Genomic DNA, 24,047 nt, shown 5'->3' with positions numbered 1-24,047 from the left:
AACAATATAAAAAAATTAAAAATTAATAAAAGAAAAAAATAAAGTCTAATTTTAAAAAAGGAAAGGAAATAAATAAATTTTAAGTTATTACATAAAATGCAATCCCATCCTGGTAATTTATGAAGCAAGAAATAGAGATGAGCATATAAGCAGATACACAGAAAGGGGCTGAACAGGTTTAACACACACGCAGTGATGCAGTTCTGCCTGTAGGGATGGGGCAGGGGCAGAGAAGAAGAAAGGTATATAAAACAGACATTCTTCAGGGGAGGGGGAGGGAGAGGGATCAAAACAGGGGAAGGAAGAGCACAAGGGATTATGGTGATGGTGCACAGGTGAACTGGTGGTGGGAATTCTATAGGGACTTCACCTGAGAGGAGAAAGCAAACATTACACAAAAATGAACAGTGATGTAAAATATATATAAATAAATGAATTATATTAAAAAAATACATAAGTGGAATAAACGAAACAGTGAACAGTAAAAAAAAAAAACTAATATTTTACTTTTGCACCCTGACAATGGTTGAATACTCTCAGGAGAAATGTAATCCTGTACTCCTTTTGTAGGGAGAAAGAAATAGCACAATAAAATGCTATTGCAACAAATAAAAGATAAGGCAAAAGATGATCCAAGTGTGAATCATCTTTAAGTTAAATGCTGTGTCTGAAAACTACTAACTAGCTCAAATAATGTTTGTTTGTTTGTTTGTTTGTTTGTTTTTGTTTTGTTTTTGCATAGAAGAACTGGGGTGGAGTGTAGGCCAAAGGTACAGGGGTGAGAGGATTCACCAGAGACAGAGTCGGGAGCATAACCAGCATATTGACTGAAATATACTGCTGATGGGAGCAGCAGGCGAGACAGAAGAGGTCTGCTGTGCCATGTGTGTATCTCCGTGGCTGGGGATAGAACTCAGGTAGTAGTGATAGCACTGAGACTTAAACCCGAGGCCCAGCAAATAATGTTTAAATCTTAAATTTTCTGTTGGCAATAATCAAAACCATAATTCAATATCCCACTGAAAGGTAAGAGTAAATTAAGCAGGATTGCTTCAATTAGTAGGATGAAGCTTAAAACAAAATTACTGAAACCTTAAAATAACTTTATATTATATATATCATTTATTGAAATATAAAGATCTTCATTTACACATTTTAAAACAAAAACATGAACAGGGGCATGTGTAATACATTTTGTATTGGTAGACCCTTCTTATCCAGTTAGCTCTTCTCACACATTCACCACACCACTGTTTTGGGAACACTTATGTATTTTTCTTTTTATTATTTCTAAAATATAAATTTTGGACATTCAAAAGTGCAACAGTTAATGTGCCTGTGGGGAAACTCACAGTTAAAAAAATATAAACAAAGGCAGTGATACAGCTTGTCATAAATGTTTTGGCAGTATTCTCCAAGTCTATATAGAAATACATATATACATATTGATGTATAACATCATTTTATCTTACGTCCCTCTTCACAAAAATAGGACCATTTTGTACAGATTGGCAGACCACATTTTAAGGACATTACTGATCATTTAGAAAGTCACAAATTGTGTTTCTCAGGTCAGCTTTGATTGTCTTCATAAAAATTGAAAGCGAGGAAGGACTGGAAATTTTCATCTGGGGACTCTGCACGAGGCCAAAAAGGAAATAAATCTTTGATACATTGAAAACACTGTTAAAAAAATATACAATCACAAATTTAGATGAGGGCATTTGATAGGACTGGACCCTGCTGGTCTGAGAATTTTCATCCAGTTTCATGACGTCATGCAAAACATCACAGTAACATCAAAATGCAAAGCACCAACAAATGAAGATTGTGCAAGGGAGAGTGAGTGATAAACAGAATGCTTGAGCTGTGATTCTAGAAACACAAATGTATTTCAAGTCTAATTGGCCCGACAGAACCAAGTCAGGTTTTCTCTTTTAATTGGCCAATCTGGCTCAGTCTTCACACTTACTATGAAAAAGGTGGATAAGAAAGTCAAGGCTTGCATTGAGATTACACCAGTAGGTAGTCAAGTACCTCGTTATTGCTGCTACATCTTCCAAAGCATCACCTGCCAAAAGCACACACGGTGATTGCCGTAATCACAGCCCATGTTTCATTCATATGGTGTCAGCAATTAAATGGTATCGCAAAGAATGCCAATGAATCCACACCAATCATTCTGACAGTTTTGGGTGGAAGTGACAATTTGTCCTTCTATCTAACCCCAAAATTTCAGTAAAACTTTAAAATTACTTTCACCAAAATATTGACCTTGTTTTACAGAGTCTGGGCACAATGAATTGCATCATTTTTGTACATGTCTTTTCACGAGTGCTGGCAGGGCTGGGGTAGGCAAGCTCAGTCCTTCCTCCCTGAAGTGGGAAGCAGTGTCTTTACTTTTAGAAGAACTGCCAAACCAAGATTTAGCTTATTCAGCCTCAGCTAAGACTGAAAAGTTAAATTAAGAGTAGTAATTGTTAGAAATATGGCATTAAATGTCACTGATCTGAAGCCAAAGATTTAACTAGTAGGCTTCCTGCATGGTTGACTTTTAGCCCAGTTCCAAATTTCAAATTACTTTTTTCCCAGGGCGACTTCCTGTAACGTAAGCCAAACCTGATCAGTCCAACCTAAGCCAGTGTTTCCCAAACCTGATCAGTCCAGATAGTTTATAAAAGCAGATTCCTGCTCCCCCAAACAATAGGTCAGAATCGTTGGTGTGGGTACCGAGATCTGGTTGCCAAGTTACATTTGGGAACCCAGGATCCAGGCTAAGGCACACATAGCCTTCCTTAAACAATGCCTTTTAGGATCTCAGCATTTCAAGCTATTTCTCTTCACAGTAAGAGATGATGAAAGGCCTGGGGCTGATGTTCAGCACATCCTTCTGACTTTCAGAGTTTGTAGAGTTAAAAATATAGATATGTTTGGGGCTGCCAAATTTATCACCAGGCAGGAAAAAAGCCTCTGCAAATTCTATCTTTTTGCTGATAATTGTATTTTCCATGGGGTAATAATATGGGAAGCCATGTTAGGCATAAGCTTATTCCTCTGTAGTGAGAATGTTGAGGATTTGGGGGCTTTGTTTGTTCATTTTGAATCCCATTACTTCAGAGGGCAGTTAATTGTTTTCAGTACAATAGATTAGGGAACCTATTCAGTACAGTTAAAAATGTCGATTTCCTGGAAGACGCTACTTTTACTTTGTCTTCTTGTTCACAACTAAATTTAATCCACTAAAGCTATTACCATATTTAATAGAGAAACATGTTATTTAATATAAATGTCAAAAATTGTCAAACTTGTTACCTACTTAGTAAGGGTTTTTTAAAATTGTGCTTTCTCTGTAGGGAAAATGTGTTAGATATTACACATTTAGCATTACTGATAACAGTAGTATGATTATAAATGTAGATTACAATAGGAAAATGAATTGTTGGGTTTCTAAGTGACCCAAATCTATTAAACAAGGTTGGTTAATTATTATCCTTTATCTCTTTAACACTAAAAAAAAAAAAAGTGAAATTCTATAGTACCAGTACCTTTTAAGGTTCAAAAGTGGTTTTGCATGTACTTCATAAAAAGTTCAACAGCAGCTGATACCAGGTTTCAAGCAGGAAGTACATGGTTGGGTTGAGTGGTCTCTCCAGAAGTCCAGAGAAGATAGTTAATACAAATCTAAACACATCCTTGGTTAGAGTTATTTACATAATTACAATGCTGGAGTTCTGTCGCAGTAAAAATTGTGTATGTTCGAATCTCACCAATGCCCTTGAAACACAAAGTTCATCTTCCGTGGCCTATCATTTCCTTGTCCATCTACATCCAATCTTCACACACCACTGAGATGCTACCGAAAGCATTGCAAGAGGCAATGCTGAAAAAGTTCATTTCAAAATAATCCACTCGCTCATATTTAGAAAGCTCCCCAAGGCCCTTGGCCAGGAACTTCTCTTGATATATCATCCAAGTCCTCCTCTCAAATTTTGCATTGCAATAAAGTGGTTTTCTTAAAGGGACCCCAAGTGGCTTCAGGAGTGGAAAGGTAGCTCCTGAGTCCACCAGTTACAGGAAGCTGTCCTCCACCAGGTCTGAGGAGTCTATGCCAATGTCATCCATCATGTCGATGTCCTCAATGGTCTCATCCTCTCTCTTAATGAAAGTTGAGCTGCTAGAACCTGTCTCAATGGCACTCTCTTCAGAGGTCTGCGAGCTGGAGGAGGGAGAAGAGAAGATAAGTCACCAACCAGGCTGCAGTGGTTTTTCTAGGGCAGCCCCCAAAGGCAAAGGAGCTCTTCCTAGAAGGAACCCTGGTAATTCAAATTCAGGCTGCCCATTCTGGCAAGATTCTGCCACCAAGCAGACAGCTCAGCTACTCATCATCCACCACACCGCATCATCCACCACACATCCACCTCGTGGGCCACATGGAATTCCAAGATCCACAGGTCATCATCACACCTAATTTTCCCTCCTCTTCTAACAAATCTTTTAAAATCATCAAAGTTTCTAATGATCTGAGACAACTTCTACCTTCGGTACTCAATCTTGACGGAAGAGAACGCAAACAATGTTGCCCATGCACGCGCACAGGGACAGACAAGGAAAGGGGTGAAATCTGCTGCACACTGCACCAGGGCAACCATGGAGTATTTGTCCATCCAGCCCCACCTACACCCTTGTCTGGAGCCTCATTATGAACCAGAGTCCACTTGGTTAATCTTGAAACTGGCTAGTTCGGATAGGAACAAGGGTGACTCTCTGAGAGGTCATCCCTGTCCCTAGGGTCCCGGCCACTCACTGGAGGCCTGTGTCAACCCTTGGATATTGTGCCCAACCCGGCTAGGACCCACATTTATGACACTTGCCTGGACACTGTGATTTGGATAGCTGGACCCCTCCTCCGGGGCCAGTCCTCTCAGAACTTGTCCTCCACCCCACCTGGCATAGTTCTCTCTCTGCCAATCCAAACCACAGAGAGAAGGCAGGGGCATGTCTGCAGAAGTTAACTTCCACCCAATCTTGGCACCAGATCACACCTGCTGCCTGTCAGGCTTCACAGTGTGTCCAAAAGTTAACAGCTGAGCTGACTTTAGGCTCCCAAGCCACAATGCCCAGCTTGTTGTCAGTTTTGGGAAGTGAGATAATGGTATTGTACTCTTTTTTAACAACTTTTTTAATGATTTATTTTTATTTATTCATATTTACAAGAGCTGGGGTGCAGGGAGAGGTGTGGGGAGTGAGAGCATTCACCAGAGACAAAGGGGGACAGAACAGGCAGATCTACTGAAATACACTGGGGAGAGGGGCAGCAGGCAAGACAGGAGAGGTCTGCTGCACCATGTGGGTCAGCTCCCTGGCCAGGGGATTGAAATCCTGCTGCAGTGGCTACCGAGAGCTTCATAATGCTGAGACTTAACCCCTTGCACCACCAGGGAGGCCCTGTTGTAGTATTTTTAATAACTGTAGATACTTTTTAAGATCGAGATTTGTCTTCTAGAGATACACACTGGCTGAAACGACATGAAGTCTAAGATCTGATTCAGCCTAACCCCGAGGGGAGCAGAATGGCCATGCGTGCAGACTGGCCACACGCTCCCCTGCAACACATCCACCACCCACAGAAAGCGCCTCATCATTCAGGGCTTTGGCGCTGGCACCTCCTTCAGCTGAGTGGAGGGGAAGGAAGAGGCTGAGGCCCCGCCCACATCCACCTGTGTCGGTTCCTCTTGCCCAGGTCTTCCTCCTCGGGCACAGGATCGATGTCAGGCAGAGGGATGATGTAGCCACTGTCCGCGCTCAGCCTCTGCTCATCCAGGCCACCCTCCCAATCCTTCAGCTTGTCTTCCTCGTTTTTGTAGGTGACACCAATGTAGGCATTGTCGGGGTCCACGCGCATGCGTGCCACAGCCGGATGGTCGCTCTTCAGGAAGTCCAGGTGAATCTTTTCATAACTCTGCAAACATTCATTTCACCAGTTAAATAAGCATTATTGGCGGAAACTAAAGGGAATCAGCTGCTCAGAACTTACTGTTATTTAACTGTGTTTCCCAACTACCTCACAGATGTGGGGTTCAGACAACTGGAGAGTCAGCTGTCAACTGTCCAGAGAGAGATAGGACATGAAGAAAGGGCCACTGTAGGGGAAGTGAAAAATTATCAGGATTTTCCGCCCTCCTGCCATTAGCATTAGTCATGGCTCCCTGCGGTCCTACATGCATGCCTGATGGCGGGCTCCTGGAGTAGGGCGTGGGCATGCACAGGTAGGCGCACCTGGGCTGAGGGACTGGGCTTATAAGAGCGGCGTCACAGGAATGCCAGAGAGAAGGGAGCAGCAGAAAGAGAGGAAGAGCAGCAGAATGAGAAAAGCAAAGCAGAGACCATGAGAGAACACCAGAGAGCCCAGAAAGAGTGAAGACTTGCGGGGGCTAGGAGGCCTGCCAGCCTCCTGGCGCCCTGGCCCCCTACCTGCCGTATACCTGCTTGCCGCACTACATATGATGTAAAAAGTGCTCAAAAAAAGACTGAAAAGCCGCCAAGGGCTCCAGGACTCTCCTTTACCCATATGCTTGGATCATAGAGAACTTGCTCTGTGCCTGGCTGGTACTACAGCCACCAATGGCAGAGATCCACTGCTGGTAGGTCTCAAGATACCAAGAGCCTCTTCTGCCGGTTGATATCTATGACTGTACCCCCATCCCTACACACAGTCCCTCCTCTGGGACTAACTGGACCTATCATATTGTCTCCCCTGGGCTTGGGTGAGTCCCAGTCATAATTGGTGAGGATTTCTACTGTGAGCACCATACCCAAAGCCTTCCTCATCTCTAGACACTGGAGAAATCTGATTCAAAACTTGGGAAGGTTTGGTCTAAAATAACCCCCTTTTGAACTCTCCTGCACTGCCGGTGGGAGTGCAAACTGGTCCAAACACTATGGAGAGCTGTGTGGAGATTCTTCAACCTACTAAAGATAGAGTTTCCATAAGATCCAGCAATTCCTGGGCCTCCCCGGTGGCGCAGCGGTTGAGCGCTGGGTTGCGAAGCTGCCTGCAGCCTCTGCAGCGCCGGTTCGATTCCCAGCTGCTCCCCGGCCACCAGAGGAGGGTCCCACATGGCGCGCAGACCTCTCCTGCCGCCCGCTGCTCCCCTCAGCAGTGTACTTCTGTCCTTCTGCCTGCTCTGCTCCCCGCTCTGGCTCTGGTGAATTCTCTCACCCTCCCGCGCTTCTGACTGTACCCAATGCTTGTATAAATAAATAAATAAATCTTTTAAAAAAAAAATTAAAAAAAAAAAAAAAAGATCCAGCAATTCCACTCCTAACTATTTACCCAAAGGACACAAACATTAATTCAAAAGGGCACCTGCACCCCTATGTTTATAGCAGCACTATTTACAACAGCTAAGCTATGGAAATAACCCAAATGCCCAAAAATAGATGACTGGATCAAGAAGATGTGGTACATATACACAATATGGAATATTACTCAGCAATCAAAAAATATAAGCTCATGCTTGTAGCAACATGGATGGAGCTGGAAGGGATCATGCTCAGCGAAATAAGCCAGAAAGAAAAAGAAAAATACCATAAGGTCTCACTCATAGCAGGAATTTAGAAAACCTAAATAAGGGACCAGGAAAAAAACTATAATAAAGAAAAAAATCAAAATCAACAAGCAACTTTAAACCAGAGACACACTACGGGAGAGGAGGTGCGGGGAGAGGAAGGATTAGGGTCAAAATAAGGGGGGTGCAATTGTATAGGGAATATAGCCAAAGTGAAAATGCATACATTGTGTAAAAGTGAAAAATGATGTAAGAATTATATAAAATAAAATATTAAAAAATAAATAAATAAAATAACCCCCTTTTCAACAAGTTTCAATCATTTCCTACCAACAAATCTTCACCAAACAGAGCATCTCTGAGTGACCTAAAGTTAATTTCCTTCAGCTGCCTCACTACAGTATTAGTGTAATAGGCAGTGGGATAAATCAATAGACAAAAGTGTTCAACTTCCAGTCCAGCATGGGGCCTCCTAACACTGCTCCTTCTTGAGTAGAAGAAAGAGAAGCCATAAGCATGAAAAAAAAAATCTAGCAAGTAATCTGAATCTAAGAAATTGAGTTCATTATACAAGTGTGTGGGGGTTTCCTCATCTCCTCAGCATCTCAGCAGAAAGTTGGTTCATTCATTAACATATCCTGCTTGGTTCCATGAAATTACATTTGTTCCTTTGAACAATGCTTCCTATTCCACATAAAACCAGCTGGAGCCACAGATAACAGCTGAAGTTTTTCCTTCCAGTCAGCTGGTAAAAGCCAATTTCACATGGATTTAAGTGCATTCAAATTAGCTATTTAATGACTGAGGCTGCCCTGAGACTTCTAACTGCACAGTAGCTTCAGATACTCAAACATCTGGAGAATAAAGTGCTTACAGGTGTTGCACACTTAAGATAAAAGAGGAGCATGTGGGAAGGGGAGAGTTTTCATTCATCATGGCTACCAGGGGCCAGGGAAGCAATCCCAGAAGCCCCAGCCACTGGATCCCACAATCTCTTTCCTCCTTTGAAAAGTGGGCTTTGAAACAGTGTTGAACAGTGCTGCTCCCTGGCATACCTACCAGATATTTGTCCTCTCCCTTTGCTCATACCTGCTACCCTCTTAAAAGGCCCAGACCAACCTTTTTATATTGTCCAGGCAGCAGATTCTCCACAATCTCACTCAGGTGGTAAAAGGAGGGTCTCTTCTCTGGCTCACTATTCCAGCATTTCACCATGATCTCGTAGCTGGAGAAGCACAAAAATCACAATGAGCACCAGGAGGAGTGTCAGGGATCCCACCACTTTGCACCCACAGACCACTGGGCATGACAGAGACCCACGGGAAGCGGGGAACACTCACACTTCACTGGTGGCATGGTCAGGCTTGGCCATCCGGTACCCACTCTTGATCTTATTATAGAAAGTAGAATCCACCATCATTCCAGGGTAGGGGGTGCCACCTGAAAGCCAAAGGACTAATAAGTTTGTGGAACATTGCTGGACCACCTGGGGGGACTAGTGGGGAACCCCACCTCGAAGTACTAGTTTTTTCAAGGAAACTAAATGTTATCTCCTTGACTTCAAAAACTGAAATTTAACCAGGATTTCTAAGTTGGACACATCTACATGTGCTAAGCAAACATTTTCCATCTTTAGAAAAAACATTAAGGTATTTTTCAGTGTTTCTGACTACTGGGTCTCCAGATACAAAACAAAATTTAAAAAAAGAGAGAAATTCTGAATCACTGAGGCCCAGGGTTATTTTCACCAGAAATTCAAGTGATTAAAGCAAAAGTCAAAGCTGAGGTTTGAAACTTCTAGCTAATTCTATGCTGTTAGTGGAATAGGGGATGATCCACAGTGACTTCCATGGAGAAGGAACTAGGATAGAAAATCTCATATCTCTAAAAATACAATGGTTATAAACCAATGACAGAGGAAAGAGAGAGGGAGGAGACCAGTCAGGGAAGATGCTCTTTACTGTCACATCAGGTAACAGTAAATTCGTGAAACATTTCACATTTTTATAACCAAGGCCTGCTCAAGTTTAGTTTCATTTTTTTTTAAAGATTTATTTATTTATACATACAAGAACTGAGGTACAGGCCAGAGGTGTGGGGAGTGAGAAGATTCACCAGTGACAGAGTGGGGAGCAGAACAGACAGATTGACTGAAAACACTGCTGAGGGGAGCAGTGGGCGAGACAGAAGCGGTCTGCTCCTCCCTGTGGATCACCTCCCTGCCTGGGGATCAAACTCATGCTGCAGTGGCTGCGGATAGCTTTATAGGTTGAGTCTCAACCCCTTGCACTACCAGGGAGGCCCAAGTTTAGTTTTAAATCGACCCCAGAACCCCTTTCTCTAAACTGCCATTACAATTTTCAATCAGTACCACAGTTTCTCACTAAGTATTCAAGTCCTAGCGCCGTGGGGGAACTGGCCAAGGTCAGGCTGGTGCCTCACCGCTCCCTTGGGTCCCTCACTGGGCAGCATGGGCACCGTGTTGTTCAGGATGTGGCACTGACCCAGTGGCTAAGAGGTCTCCAGACAGATGACCTGGAACAGAAGCTACGCCCATTCTTCACCACACTACTTTCGCCCTGAGCACCCAGCCCATGAAGAGAGAAAGAGGAAACTCCTCTGGTGAGCCCCTTAGTTGGAAGGCCAGAAAAAAAAGCAGCCAGGAAGAACCATTATCAGAAGCACTTCCAGTGAGAGCCACTGAGGCGTGGCCCTAAAGAGGAGGGGTTAGGGCCAGGGGTGAGGTGCAGCCCAACACCTCCCCAACACCTCCAGGCACACACCAGACATGGGTGGGGCCCATGTGATATAAATTGTTGTTTCACCCTGGAGCTTGGAAAACAGTGTTTCCTTTGCAGTGGTTGCGAGAACAATCTAAATAAGCAGCCGTACCAAGGGAAAAGATCTCCCAGAGCAGAATGCCATAAGACCAGACGTCGCTCAGTGTGGTATAGAGGTTGTCGAAGATGCTCTCAGGAGCCATCCACTTCACAGGGAGAAATGTCTGCAGGGAAGGAAGGAAGAAATTATTTTTTTTATTATTTTTTTAATATTTTATTTTATGTAGTTCTTACATCATTTTTTATTTTTGCACAGTGTATGCATTTTCATTTAAGGAGGGAAGAAATTAAACTCATGGACAGGCCCGCAGCGTCTTCTGCTCTACTGCAGCAGAAACAAGAAAGGGGTTTTCTTTGGGCTAACAAAGTCTGCACTGGGAACCTGCCCCACACGCATGTTTCTTTTGTGTCTTTTGCCCACTATTGTGCTCTCAGTAGCCTGCCCGGCTCGTAGTGGGTATCAGTAAATACTGGGTGAGTGATAAAGGGTCAGTGTTGTCACTTACATCCTCCCATGGAATAACATCTAAAAGTGCTTAATCCTGAGTATGGACCCCCTAAATGTGAGCCCAGAACTGCCCTGCCCCTATTTTCAGGTGTTCCTAACAACAAAATTAAGAACCATTCCAGTGATCTAAGAGCCAATAACATATTTGAACTTTTAAAAAAGGTATTTCCTCTGCAAATGGCCAACAGACATACGAAAAAATGTTCAACATCACTTGTAATCAGGGAAATGCAAATCAAAACTACCATGAGATACCATCTCACACCAGTGAGAATGGCACATATTAAAAAACTAGCAACAACAAATGTTGGCGAGGGTGTGGAGAAAAAGGAACTCTCCTGCACTGTTGGTGGGAATGCAAACTGGTCCAACCACTATGGAGAGCTGTGTGGAGATTTCTGGACCTACTAAACATAGAGCTTCCATATGATCCAGCAATTCCACTCCTAGGTATTTACCCAAAGGACACAGAAACATCAATTCCAAAGAACACCTGCACCCCTATGTTTACAGCAGCACTATTTACAATAGCTAAGCTTTGGAAACAACCCAAATGCCCAAAAATAGATGACTGGATCAAGAAGATGTGGTACATATATACCATGGAATATTACTCAGCATTCAAAAAAGATAAACACATGCAATTTGCAGCAACATGGATGGCGCTGGAAGGGATCATGCTCAGCGAAATAAGCCAAGAAGAAAAGGAAAAATACCGGATGGTCTCACTCATAGCAGGAATCTAGAAAACTTAAATAAGGGATCAGGAAAATGAATAACCATAAGAAAGTGAAAATCAAAATCAACAAAAAACTATGAACCAGAGACACTTTTTGGGGGGTGGGGGCCGGGAGGGGAGGGATTGGGGTCAGAATGGGGCATGTGCAGTTGTATGGGGGAATATAAAAATAAAATTTATTATTTAAAAATAAATAAATAAATAAATAAATAAATAACACTTTAAAAAAAAAAAGTTATTTCCTCCACTACAGAGACAGACATCCTGATCATTTTGCTGACTTATGAGGTGGACCCCCCTTTAATGGAAATACTAAACTGAGGCAGGCACATCAAGGTGCCACATTAGCCTCCTCCAGCCCTCTCCAATGACTGGGGAGATAACCAACCATCACCTTTTTAAACAGGTGAGAAACTGACTTCACCATAGTCCAAGGATTTGTTCAAGGTGCCTAAAGCTGCAGGTCAAGGCCACGCTGCATGTGAAGCACAAGGCCAGGGCCTCTTTTGGGTGCAGCACCCCATAAGCTGTCTCACAAACACAGTGGAGGGGTTTAGAATTGTTCCTGTAGGTGGCAGATGTACCCTAAGTCTCTTTATCTGCTTAGAGTTGGAAAGGGTGGACAAAAAGTATAAGAGAGAATGACTATTTTTAAGGAACTGTACCTCTAAAATATACTAATTCAAATGGTCTTAATATTTTAGGGGTCAAGATGCCTTTTGAAAATTTGATGAAAGTTGGAGACTCTCCATGCACATGCGTGCATGATATGCATACTAAGAGCTCACCCTTATTCGGTGCTTGTAGCACCCTATGCATTTTACATGAATGCACAGATTCACTCCCCCATGCAGCACAGAAGAGAAGCACTATTATCACTTCCCTGCTACAGACATACAGACAGGGGACCCTGGTACAGTGTCCAGTAACTTGCCCCAGTTCCCACACTCATAAGCACTGGAACTGGCGCTCACACCCAGGCGGTGTGGCCATAGCCTCTGCACTTTAGACTGACCTCCCTGGAGCGCCCTGTTAAAAAACGAGGGCACAGAATGATTGGCAGCAACACCCAATTTCTGAGATTCAAATGAGGGAGGGGGAACAAGGCAAGTGAGAGGAGAGCACACGTACGCTGCCTTTGGACACGTAGTTCGAATCGTGCATGATGTCTCTTGCAAGGCCAAAGTCACAGATTTTCACTATTTTCCCTTGCGCCAGGAGGACGTTGCGAGCAGCCAGGTCCCGGTGGACACACTGTGAGGGGAGGAAAGAAACAAAGTCACATGCATCCATCTGCCACTGGACAGCCTCCACCCCACAACACGCCCCCTGCATGGAGACAGGGAGGCCGTCCTGGCATAAAGAGCTCACTTCCCCAGGCGCTCATCCCAAGCCACTCCCAAAGGAAGAAAGTTCTGGAGCAGCGCAGACACCTGGTGATGATCAGATTCCCTGCTCTGCAGGGAGAGGAGAGAAGCAGCTGTTGCTAAGATCTATCTTCCACGCTTTCCTTCCTCAGCCATCTGTGGCCTGGGTGTGAAGAGGTCTGTTCCCTGAATACACTTACATTTTTTGAAGCCAAAAACTCCATTCCACGGGCAACTTGGTAAGTAAAGCTCAACAAATCCAACAAGGTAAGGCCTTCTGAGTTATCATCAGAAAGAAGGTTTTTGACTTCTGATTCTGCAGAGAAAAAGGAATTACAGGAGTTACGGAATTATGGGTGGCAGTGCTGGTGAACAGCGTGAAACCTCACCGCTGAGATACCCCCCGCAGGGCCGTGCTGAGTGTCAGGTTGCAGAAGCTTATCTGAAATTACTTTCTTGCAGGCTTTCTAGACCTCACAGGTGGCAGGTGGGTATATATAAACCATGTAAAAGTTCTATCTTAAAAAGAAATATATCTGCAGAAACATACCTGGCTTAAATGTACATATATCTCACATACACACACATCATCATCATTCATGATGCATAAATATGAAGCCTCTTTGAATAGGTAACTTCTGGGATTGCTTTTCTTTCTTTTTAAAGCCACCTTCATAGTACCGGACTTATTTTGTAAATAAAACCAACCCCCAATCAGATTCAAGGTAGAAACCCTAAAGCTTTGTACCAACGACTTTGCATTTAGTTCCTTTGTGTGTAACTTGTCCACTTTCCTCAGTTCGGCCCATCTGGAAGGGTCCCAGAGTTTTCGAGGAAGGAGGCAATCTAGGCCAGCAGTTCTGTTTTTTTGAAAAATTTCAGGGAAGTAGAGACTAGCTGCAGCCATTCACATTTTTCCAGCCAGCGAGGGGAAGGCCAGAAAGCAGCAGTCTGCCTGCCAACAGGGCTTGGGCTGAGCATGAATCAGGTTCCCCTGACATCTGGAGCCAGGTCCAGCCTGGGAAGCAATGTAAACTATTTTTAACAATTCAGGAAGGGAGAGGAAGCACTGGTTCCGAAAACTCTCATTGGTAAATCTTTAAAAAGGGCTTGGAATTTTACCCATTTGGCAATGAGAAGTGAATGGAACTTGGAGCTACAGCAATGGAAAATATTATTGTGTATTGAGCTTTGCAAAACAACCACATTCTTTCCTAAGTGGATTCTACCTTTCATTTAAGAACTCTGAAACCATTCAGAGCACATCAGTGATTTTCAAAATGATCTCCACAACAACTCAACACTTTTTTTTGCATTGACCAATGGGAGGGTTCAGACCCAATAATACAGGATGGTGGCACAAGTGGACAATAGACCCATCCAGCAGCCCCTGCCCACCCCCACCCTGTGATTAGACTAGAATCCTGGAGCGACCACCCTCAAGCAGAGGCGGGTGGTCCATCTGCTCTGGGCATCAGTTAGGCTCCCTGGAGTTTCTAAATCAACTCAACCCTGCCACATGCTCATCTGCTTTGAAAACAGACCAGTCCTCCTTCAAACAGCATTCAATAGAAACACCCAAAACACTGTAGTCAGAAAATAAAATCTCAAGTTGTCTACTTTCCAGTTTCTGTCACAAATTGAACACTGGCAAAGCCAAAAGCAGAAGGTTTTAACTCACAAATATCAGAGGCTTGATTCATTTAAAAAAAAAAAAAGTATTAGGAACTAATATAAGATTGTTAACTTTTCCTTTTGCCCCAGTAAGAGCATTGAGAAAATACGTCAGTGATCTCCAAACTTTCGTTAAAAAAAATACACTAACACCAAAGGAAGATCATTACATCAGAATCAACAGTTCTTGAAAATGATTACATTTAAAGTTTGAAAAATTCATTATGTTAACTTTCTTCTTCTCAATTCCTAGGCCACAAACCTGTGAAAACATATCACAGACCCTGCTGTGCCGACTGGCTTCTCAACAAGACGTGGCCTGCCAGGTCTGTTTACCACGGTCTCTCACCTTCTGTATTTCCAGCATCCCATTAAACCCAAGCAAAGCCACAGTAACCACAGAGTGAGTGCAGACACATTTACCTAACATCGACTTCTTCTTGTATGAGGCTGGGCGATCATACAGGGATCTCTGGATGTCTGAGTATTTAGAAACCTCTTTCCTTTCCAGCATGGGCACATACTGTGTGGTATCAGCTTGCTTCATGTCCATGTAGTCACCGTTGTTTTCAAAAGATAAAATAACATAGCTGTAAAAACAGAAAAAGAAACCTTAGCCAGGGTGTCCCTCTGGAGTGGTCATTCGACATTCACTTAATGGTGAGCAGGGGCCTATCTGTGCAAGATGGTGTGTTGGTCGTGGAAGTGGTATGGTGAGTGGAGCAAACCAATCCACGCCCTTCAAGGGGGCAGTGTAGTTGGGGAGATGAGCATTCATCAATAATCACAGAAATACACCAATCATTTCAACTCCTGGGAAGGAAGATTTTGACAGCCTACGAGGACAATGACTCAAGCTGGTACTGAGTCCACTTTCCTGAGGATGTACATTGAATCCCATTAATAAACTTGGGAAGTACTGGGGCAAGGAGGGGGGTATCTGGCAAGGTACTCGGCACTTAGAAAGAGCTCCACAAATGGCAGTGACCATGATTATTACTGTTCATTGATTCACCCATTTGTTGGCAGTGCCAGTGCTCTGCATATCTCCAGCAGGAGCACAGACATCTTTAAAAGCCACATCTAAGACACTGGGGCTCCCATAGGCTTATAAAATTCTGAGTCTATTACCTCTAATGTTTGAAAAATGCATTACATTAAGTCTGTCTTGGTTTTTCTGTTGTTCAATTCATAGGCCATGTATCTGGGCCACATAACCATGTAGCCTGGGCAAACAATTCCTGCTACTCAAGAAATGTAGCACCAATTTGGTATCTCTTGAGAAATTAAATATGAAGTGAACTCATTGTACTTTTTGACCTTGTGGAACTTCCTATCTACAGCAATAGTTATAGCAACCTATAGGTTACTTTTCTTTTTTAAAGATTTATCTATTTTTGCATACAAGAACTGGGCTCAGGCCAGAGGTGTGGAGGGTGAGAGGATTCACCAGACAGAGTGGGGAACAGAACAGGCAGATTGACAGAAGTACACTGCTGAGGGGAGCAGTGGGTGAGTCAGGAGAGGTCTGCTGCGCCCTGTGGGTTGCTCCCTGGTGGGCCAGGGATCGAACTTATGCTGCAGAGGCTGCAGACAGCTTCACAGGTTGCGTCTTAACCCCTTGCACCACCAGGGAGGTCTGCAAGTTATAGGTTTCTGCCATGAGAATCACTGTCATGGACTTGACTAGTAGGCCCAGGTTCAGCAAGGACTAGTATCTCAAGTTTGGAGATTCTCAGACAGTTTCTCACAAGATACAAGCACTGAACTGCGTTTTCAAGATCCTAAGTGAGCCACATCTAAATAGTAAAGAAGTTCCCAGAATCATTCCAACTCTAATTCTCATTCAAACCTATCAGCCAGGCCTTCCTTCATGACAGCCTAGTCTAAAATATTCTTAAGTATCTGTCTGGAACATGACATGGGATGTTGGGTCAGAGCAGTTAGCCTTGCTACCTCCTCACTGTGAGTCTGTAGACACAAAATCCATCAGAATCATAGGTTCTTTTCACTGTTGAGGTTCATAAGACAGTGATTCAAAGCAATGTCTTTGCTTGTACCCACCTCCGTGTGCTTTCATCTGTGGGGTTCAACCCAAAGATGTCCAGGTCTTTCTTTGGCTTCTCTGGGTGGTGGCTCAGGAAACTGTCCCTATTCTTATGCAAATAATTGACCAAATCCCCATAGAAGCAGTACTCAGTGATAATGTAAATGGGACCTGTAGGGACAAAAGCCAGTTAGAAGGTGGGCGTGAAAATGAACAGAAAACCACGAATTGCTATGTGTGCACTGGCAGGAGATGCAGCTCAAAAGCCAAGAGCTTCCATCGATTCAATGGAATCCAGACAACTCCATTAAAGGAACTGATATTTGCTGGCATGTTGGGGGATAAAAGCCTGCACAGTCTTCACGGCCACAGGAGTCCGTTAAACCCTCACTCCCAGGTCAGCAGCCTACCTGACTTGGTACAGGCTCCCAGCAAGTTTACAATGTTTAAATGCGGCCCCAGGTGAGTCATTATCTTCAGTTCAGACATGAGAGCTTGCTTTTCACTGGATCTGGCTGTGGCTGTTGAAAAAATAAATCACACATCAGTTCAAGTGAGCCACTTACTTCCCAGAGAAAGCCGACAGTATGAAGAATCCTGTAATTGGACATCATTTTATTTACCAAGAGTCTAAAAGAAAAATAGTGACTTGGTTCAGACTCTGATAACTAATCCCTCCTCTTTAGGGTAGAATGATGTCACTGAAAATAACTTAATTTCCCAACATACAGGCAATAAGAACCATCTAAACCTAATGAACAGTCTAGGTGCACATAAAACCTAGAGTGGAAAGAACCTGTCCTAAAAGTCCTGTCCTAAATTCAGCATTTACTCTCTATGTGATTTTAAACAATTCACTTAATAGCTGCATATGGAAAAAGGGAAAAATCGCAGGAAGGGATGCTTACGTTTTAGCATCTTCACTGCTACTTTCATGACGGGCTGGGAGCGGCTTAATCCATAGGCAGTTCCTTCAACCACTTTTCCAAATGCACCGGATCCCAGGATACGACCTGTGGGCACCCAGAACCGTTAAGGCAGGCAGACGCCAGGCGCCCCCACAGCTTTATTTACCATGGCAGTGCCCATGAGCACACAGAGGATGGGGTTTTTCCTGTCTGGAGTAAAAGCATAATGATGCCTCCAAGATGTCATGTCAAAACCAGGCTTGAGCCCTCAGGGAAGGAAATTAGTATAATTGCTTTTGTCAAAAAAACATTGGCAAGAGATTGGAAAACCCAGTCGAGAGAAAGGAGGGTGCAGGTCTCCCTGGTGTGAGTGCTCGTCTACCAGCTCAAGTGCTAAGCGAGACAGGGCCCTCTGGCATTTGTTTTCTGTGGCTCTCACCCAACCCCCCTGGCTCCCTGTCCTTCTGTTTTCCACATGCAAATAAGGGCATCTTTTGGTTCAATAAATCCTTATCCACCAGAAATACTTCAGTGCGCACGATATCACTGATTCCCAGGAGTGGAGAAGTCAGCTCTGAGCTGATCTCATTGCTGACTGTCAGGAGGAACAGGAACAGCAAAGGCTGACCACGCCCTGGGAGCACAGCACTGTGCTACATGTTGGGAGACACAAGAAGAGGAGACTGTTGTCCCTGCTCTTAAAGAGCTCACCGTCACCAAGGGATATTTCCCAGAATGGTCCGTCTTATCACGGGGAGTCCCCAGAGACAGACTCAGCTCCTGAAGGTGCCAGCAGCCAGCAGCACCTCTGACTGCATGTCTGAATTGCTGGAAATTAGACATGGAAGATACTGCCTCCCCAGCAACTAGGAAATACAAGGAGTGGAGACACAGAATTGCCTCTGGGCATATTAGGGATATTGCTCTTCCCCCCACATTATATTACTTTTTATCTTTTCTAAGCTCTGTATCCCTTTTTATAAAATGGGAGAAAATATAATAAAGAAAGACTGGTTCCCAGGAGCAAGTATTTGAAATTGGGAGCAACTAGAGTGTCTTTATATTTCAGCTTAAGGAACTCTCTATGAAAACCTAAAATTACTACATTTGGGAATGAGTTAGGTAGATAATTAAAAACTGCCTTTGGTATCCTTCAAAGCACATACAGTTAAAATATTCCTATGACTCATCCTTTAGCTCTAACCTTCATTTGTTTTTGTCTTCTTTTCACTCATTCAGAATGTAGTTTAAAAAAAAAAAAAGAAAACTCTTGGACTAAAGCTTCATGTACTTGGTTTCAACCCAAGACTGAAATATTTGAAAAGTTGGTGATATATTAGTTTGATGATTTTTACATGTTTGGCTTCAAACTATATATTTTTATATCCTATATGCTAAATATATTTATTCTATATATATTTCATACATCCTCAGAATGCAGAATGGATCAAAATAAATGTTGTGGTCTTCCTCACTCATTTCTCATCTGATCCTTTTTAGCTACAGAAATTCATCTCATTTTCAAGTTGTGTCATTTCCAAAGCAAAGCCTTTTGATGGGTATCTTTGGCAGTCTTCCTCATATTCTCTTTTTGTAAAAATTGCTTTAACCATAATTTGCTATGGAACAAGATTTTTAAAAAATCGCTGCAGTGATCCAATTAACTCCTTCTTGTGACAGAAAAACATTTCTGACCTCCAGTTTTGAATGCCTAGCTCTCAGTAAACACAAGTGCAGTTCCCTTATTCCCCCACAGGCCTATACAGGGTGAAATTGCATCCAAATAAAAATAGGAGTCTCAGGAGAGCGCCCCGGAGGAGCTTACCAAGCACTAGTCCATCTCTTGGAAACTCCCATCTTGAGTCATAAGGCAACTGCATCGGGTCCACATAAATATATTCATGTCCATCAGGGCTGATTGATTCAATGACCCTCCAACGAATTTCATACCTTGGTTTCTAGAAATGACCAGGGCAGATATGTGGTGAATTACTGATGTCCAAGTATATTACAGCTTAACCGCTGCAGCAAAGGGACTGAACACAAGCAGGATTCCACAGCATTCATTCAGCATGTGGTTACTGAACCCCTCCTCTGTGCCCAGCACTGGGTTAGCTTGCTGTTCTTACTCTTTAAGGCTTCAAAGATTTTCAGTTCTTTGATACAATATCTACCTGTTTCCAAATGACAACCAGGACAATAAGTGAGATGATCACAATCACCAACAACACCAGGACAGCAGCCGCCACCGTGAGTTCAGAACGCAGAGCTGGCGGAGAGAGGCAAGATGGAGAATTTGCAGGAACATGCAGGAAGGGGGTAGCCTGTGTAGTTGAGTCTAGACCAGAACTGCCTCACTGCTGGTAGGGAAGTCTGAGGCTGTCTGGCTCATTTTAGGATGGGCAGTATCACCTCTCCATCATCTACCCACATGCAGCTACTCCTACTCTTCCCTTAGAAGAAAAAGGGACAAATTTAATTCGAGAAATGAAGTATTTTCTCCAAAAATGCTCCAACATTAAGCTCTGGGCAAAATGAAAATTGGAATATTTGGGGGGGATTTCTTGATAACATTTGCTTTATTTTTTATTATATTTTTTTAATTGAGATTACAATGGATTACAATATTGTTGGTATTTTGGAAGTATAGGATCCCCCCTCAGGTATCTCCACCATAGTGCACCCACCACCAAGTCTCCCGTAGTGAACTTGAGAGCTACTACAAGTCATGTAAGTTGTTTATTTTGAAAGGTTGCATTTTGTTTATATTGCTTTTGGTATTATTAATTTTTTCATTTAAAAAATTTTATCCTGTTTCAACTGTTGTAAGAAGCAAGCAGGCAGAAGACCCTCCTTGCCCAGCCTCTATCCCCACTCTCAGACTAAAGAGATTGGGGTACTGTCCTGTCAGACAAAAAATGCCCAGAGGCCTCTGCAAGATGCAGTTGGGGATACACTTCTGAAAGACAGGGCTCCCTCACAGATGCCCCAGAAGGGCCTTTAAGAGCATTCAGCACTGAATTTCTGCCCTGTGAACTTCATTCCTGTATGAACCCATCTGGGCTCCCCGAGGGGGAAAGGGATTACGCTGACGACCTGGAGTTGTCCCAACTGACAAGCAACTCACTGGGCGCCACCAGCTTCAGTTCTCGGTTCTCAGCCCCCAGGAGATTCTTAGCCAAGCATCGCACTGCGATGGTCTCCTCCACCTTGGCGAACGTCACTTGGCCTTCCACGGTACTCCTGTCTCGGGGGTGGAACTCCGTGATGATGTTTGAGATGTTGTTGGCCAAAATCGTCCATGAAGTTTCATTATTACATCTGGACAGGAAAAGATACAAATAGAGAGCCAATGACTGGGAGCAGTGGAGGAAAGTGGAGCAGTGGGAATTATCTAAGATGGCGGGCACTTCTGACCTTGTCTGTATTTCAGGTGTTACATGTTTATTTTCTTATTTTATTTATTACTATTTTTTTAAAGATTTAATTATTTATTTATTCAATATTGACTGATTGATTTATACAAGCACTGGGTACAGTCAGAAGCGCGGGAGGGTGAGAGAATTCACCAGAGCCAGACCGGATTGCAGAGCAGGCAGAAGGACCGAAGCACACTGCTGAGGGGAGCAGCGGGCGGCAGGAGAGGTCTGCGCGCCATGTGGGACCCTCCTCTGGTGGCCGGGGAGCAGCCAGGGATCGAACCAGCGCTGCAGAGGCTTCGGGCAGCTTCGCAACCCAGCGCTCAACCGCTGCGCCACCGGGGAGGCCCTATTTTCTTATTTTAAATGCACATTAACATTACATTTGTTTGCACATGCCCAACAAAGAATAATCTACATGTAGATAATTAAAAGTTAACTGTTTAGGAGGCAAGGTAGTGATAAACTTGTTCAGAACATAACTACCAATCCTAAGTTTTGAGTCTACGAGCAAACTAAACAGTTGGACTTCATGAATGTTGACCCCAATTTCCCACTTCAAAAAGACATAGCCCCCCAGCCTTCTCTCTGCCCACTCTGTGAAGAGTCCCGAGGGTGTCACTTGAGTAGGAGTGACCCTCTAATGAGTGATGAGACCTAGATTCTAGCCCAGTAAAGATTCAAGTCCTGCCCCTTGGCCCTAGAAAAGGGTGGGTCTAGGCATCTCAGCCTCGGAAGAAGCAACCCAGGCTTCTTCCTGGGTCACCAAGGGTGAAAGAGTGAGCACAGAGCTGACTTTGCTTTGAAAAGGTTGAGGAATGTAGGGATGGAAGGGGGGGCTAATGACTTGACTCCACCCAACAGCAGGGACACAAGGCAGTGAGCAGCCTCATGGTGGTATTTCATTCATACTCACAAAAATCTAGGCGCCAAATAGCATTTTGCCACATAAGAAATGAGAACAAGAGTAAAAATGTGGGCCAGAGGAGTAAAAATCCTCAAAGCAGTAGTTCTTGTAATTTCCTTTTCCAACTGAGGCAACTAGAAAGGGCGGATGGCCATGTGGGTGCGGGAAAGAGAGGCAGCCCCACGGTAGTGGGCACAGTATTAAAATATGCATTTGTAGAGAACTGAAACTCTAAACCCTAAAACCAATACAGTGTAAACCACCGTTACCTCAATAAACATAATTGGGGGGGAAATTCCCCTCTTTTTGGATTAGAGAACCTTAGAGAATCTGATGAAAGTCATGGGCCTTCATACAGTTATCCATGAATATACAAGTACACGCACACACAGCACACACACATGGAGTATCCCTTCAGAACCTAACTTGTAGTTCACCAAACTTAGGTCAAACTAGAATCAAAAAGATGAAGAGCCATCAAAAGAAGTAAAATTCGGGGGCCTCCCTGGTGGCGCAAGGGGTTAAGAAGCAACCTATGAAACTATCTGCAGCTACTGCAGCACAAGTTCGATCCCTGGCCCGCCAGGGAGCAACCCACATGGCACAGCAGACCTCTCCTGACTCACCTGCTGCTCCCCTCAGCAGTGTATTTCAGTCAATCCACCTGTTCTGTTCCCCACTCTGTCTCTGGTGAATCCTCTTACCCCCCACACCTCTGGCCTGTACCCCAGCTCTTGTACACATAAATAAATCTTTTTAAAAAAGAATTTCCTAAAAGACATTAAAAAAAAAAAAGAAAAGAAATAAATTTCAAGGCCTCCCCTGGTGGCGCAGCGGTTGAGCGCTGGGCTGCCAAGCTGCCCACAGCCTCTGCAGCGCCGGTTCGATCCCCAGCTTCTCCCCGGCCACTGGAGGAGGGTCCCACATGGTGCGCAGACCTCTCATGCCGCCTGCTGCTCCCTCAGCAGTGTACTTCGGTCCTTCTGCCTGCTCTGCTGCCCGCTCTGGCTCTGGTGAATTCTCTCACCCTCCCACACTTCTGACTGTACCCAGTGCTTGTATAAATAAATAAATAATCTTTTTAATAAATAAATAAATAAATTTCATTGGAGATCCTTTGTGTCAAGGGAGAAATATTCTAACCACAAAAAAAGAAAGGATGGTCTGGTTTCCATACTTCTTAATATCCTTGCAGATCATCCACTCGATCTCAGGAAGGGGTGTCCCTTCGGCTGTGCACCTCACCGTCTGTCCCCCGGTAGAGCCATGGTGGTCATCGACCAAGTCCAGAATAGATGAGGGAACTGCAAGAGATGGAAGGAAATGGGAAGTGAATGATTCAAGTCCCACAACTTCTGGGAATGACCACATGGAATATAAGTTCTGAGTTTGTCCTGGTGACCTGTGACTCTGAACCTGGTTGTTTATTTAGTGACACCCCAGTGTGGACAGACCCACCTGGTGAAGAGCAATTCCACAGTGTTAGCATTTTAGGATCTCTGCCCTGTGGAACGAGGGGAGTGTAAAGACCCTGTGGTTATTTGACTTGAAAGGCAAGGTGGCTCTTGAAATTATATTATAGCTTGGGATCCAACTAAGGGATTTAGCTAAAGCAAAGTCTAAAGCAACACTTATCAAAGTGCACCTGTGGGATATTATTAGTTTTTAATCTGGGATCGAGTAAGAGATATGCTCATTCTTCTCACAGATTTACTGTGAGGGTCAAATGAGCTCACCTAAGACAGCACATGGCACATGGTAGGAACTCAATGAATAGGTGATGAATGGATATAGGCTGGGACACTCCATTCGGATAAGGGCCACTGTGCAATACCTACAGGAGAAGCTAAGCAAAAATACCAAAACTCTCTGGAACAATCCATGGCCCTCTGGACTAAAAAGCATTACTTCACTCTTCACAGAATTAGAAGGTGCCAGATTGAGAAGCAGGTGCTAAGGAAGCTGTTGGAGCCTGGGAATTCCCAGACTGTTCCAGAAGAGCCTAGAAACTCCCAGAATTATGTGAATTCATAAATCTAACAAAGCTATCTCTGTAAGTGACATCTCCAG

At 43.8% G+C, this 24,047-nt stretch overlaps 1 protein-coding gene across 4 annotated transcripts in view; it reads right to left on the bottom strand.

Annotated features, from left to right (window-relative positions):
* Positions 1-1,098: 1,098 nt before the first annotated feature.
* The window catches only part of PDGFRA (platelet derived growth factor receptor alpha), a 44,339-nt gene continuing 21,390 nt past the window's right edge, over positions 1,099-24,047 (bottom strand). For all 4 annotated transcript variants that reach the window (XM_037530469.2, XM_037530472.2, XM_037530470.2 and 1 more), the window contains exons 9-23: positions 23,155-23,281; positions 20,779-20,972; positions 19,826-19,920; positions 19,477-19,609; positions 17,652-17,756; positions 17,154-17,264; positions 16,761-16,914; positions 15,120-15,286; positions 13,223-13,338; positions 12,787-12,909; positions 10,461-10,572; positions 8,909-9,008; positions 8,688-8,793; positions 5,718-5,959; positions 1,099-4,216 (exon numbers count right to left, since the gene is read on the bottom strand). In XM_037530469.2, the coding sequence (XP_037386366.1) occupies positions 4,069-4,216; positions 5,718-5,959; positions 8,688-8,793; positions 8,909-9,008; positions 10,461-10,572; positions 12,787-12,909; positions 13,223-13,338; positions 15,120-15,286; positions 16,761-16,914; positions 17,154-17,264; positions 17,652-17,756; positions 19,477-19,609; positions 19,826-19,920; positions 20,779-20,972; positions 23,155-23,281 (2,033 nt within the window). In that variant the 3' untranslated portion in view covers positions 1,099-4,068. The remainder of the gene's footprint in view (positions 4,217-5,717; positions 5,960-8,687; positions 8,794-8,908; positions 9,009-10,460; positions 10,573-12,786; positions 12,910-13,222; positions 13,339-15,119; positions 15,287-16,760; positions 16,915-17,153; positions 17,265-17,651; positions 17,757-19,476; positions 19,610-19,825; positions 19,921-20,778; positions 20,973-23,154; positions 23,282-24,047) is intronic.

The sequence above is a fragment of the Talpa occidentalis genome, unplaced genomic scaffold, assembly GCF_014898055.3.
Source record: "Talpa occidentalis isolate TD23 unplaced genomic scaffold, MPIMG_talOcc4v2.1 talOcc4.6, whole genome shotgun sequence".
Taxonomy (NCBI): domain Eukaryota; kingdom Metazoa; phylum Chordata; class Mammalia; order Eulipotyphla; family Talpidae; genus Talpa; species Talpa occidentalis.
This window is presented reverse-complemented; position numbering and strand designations above follow the sequence as displayed.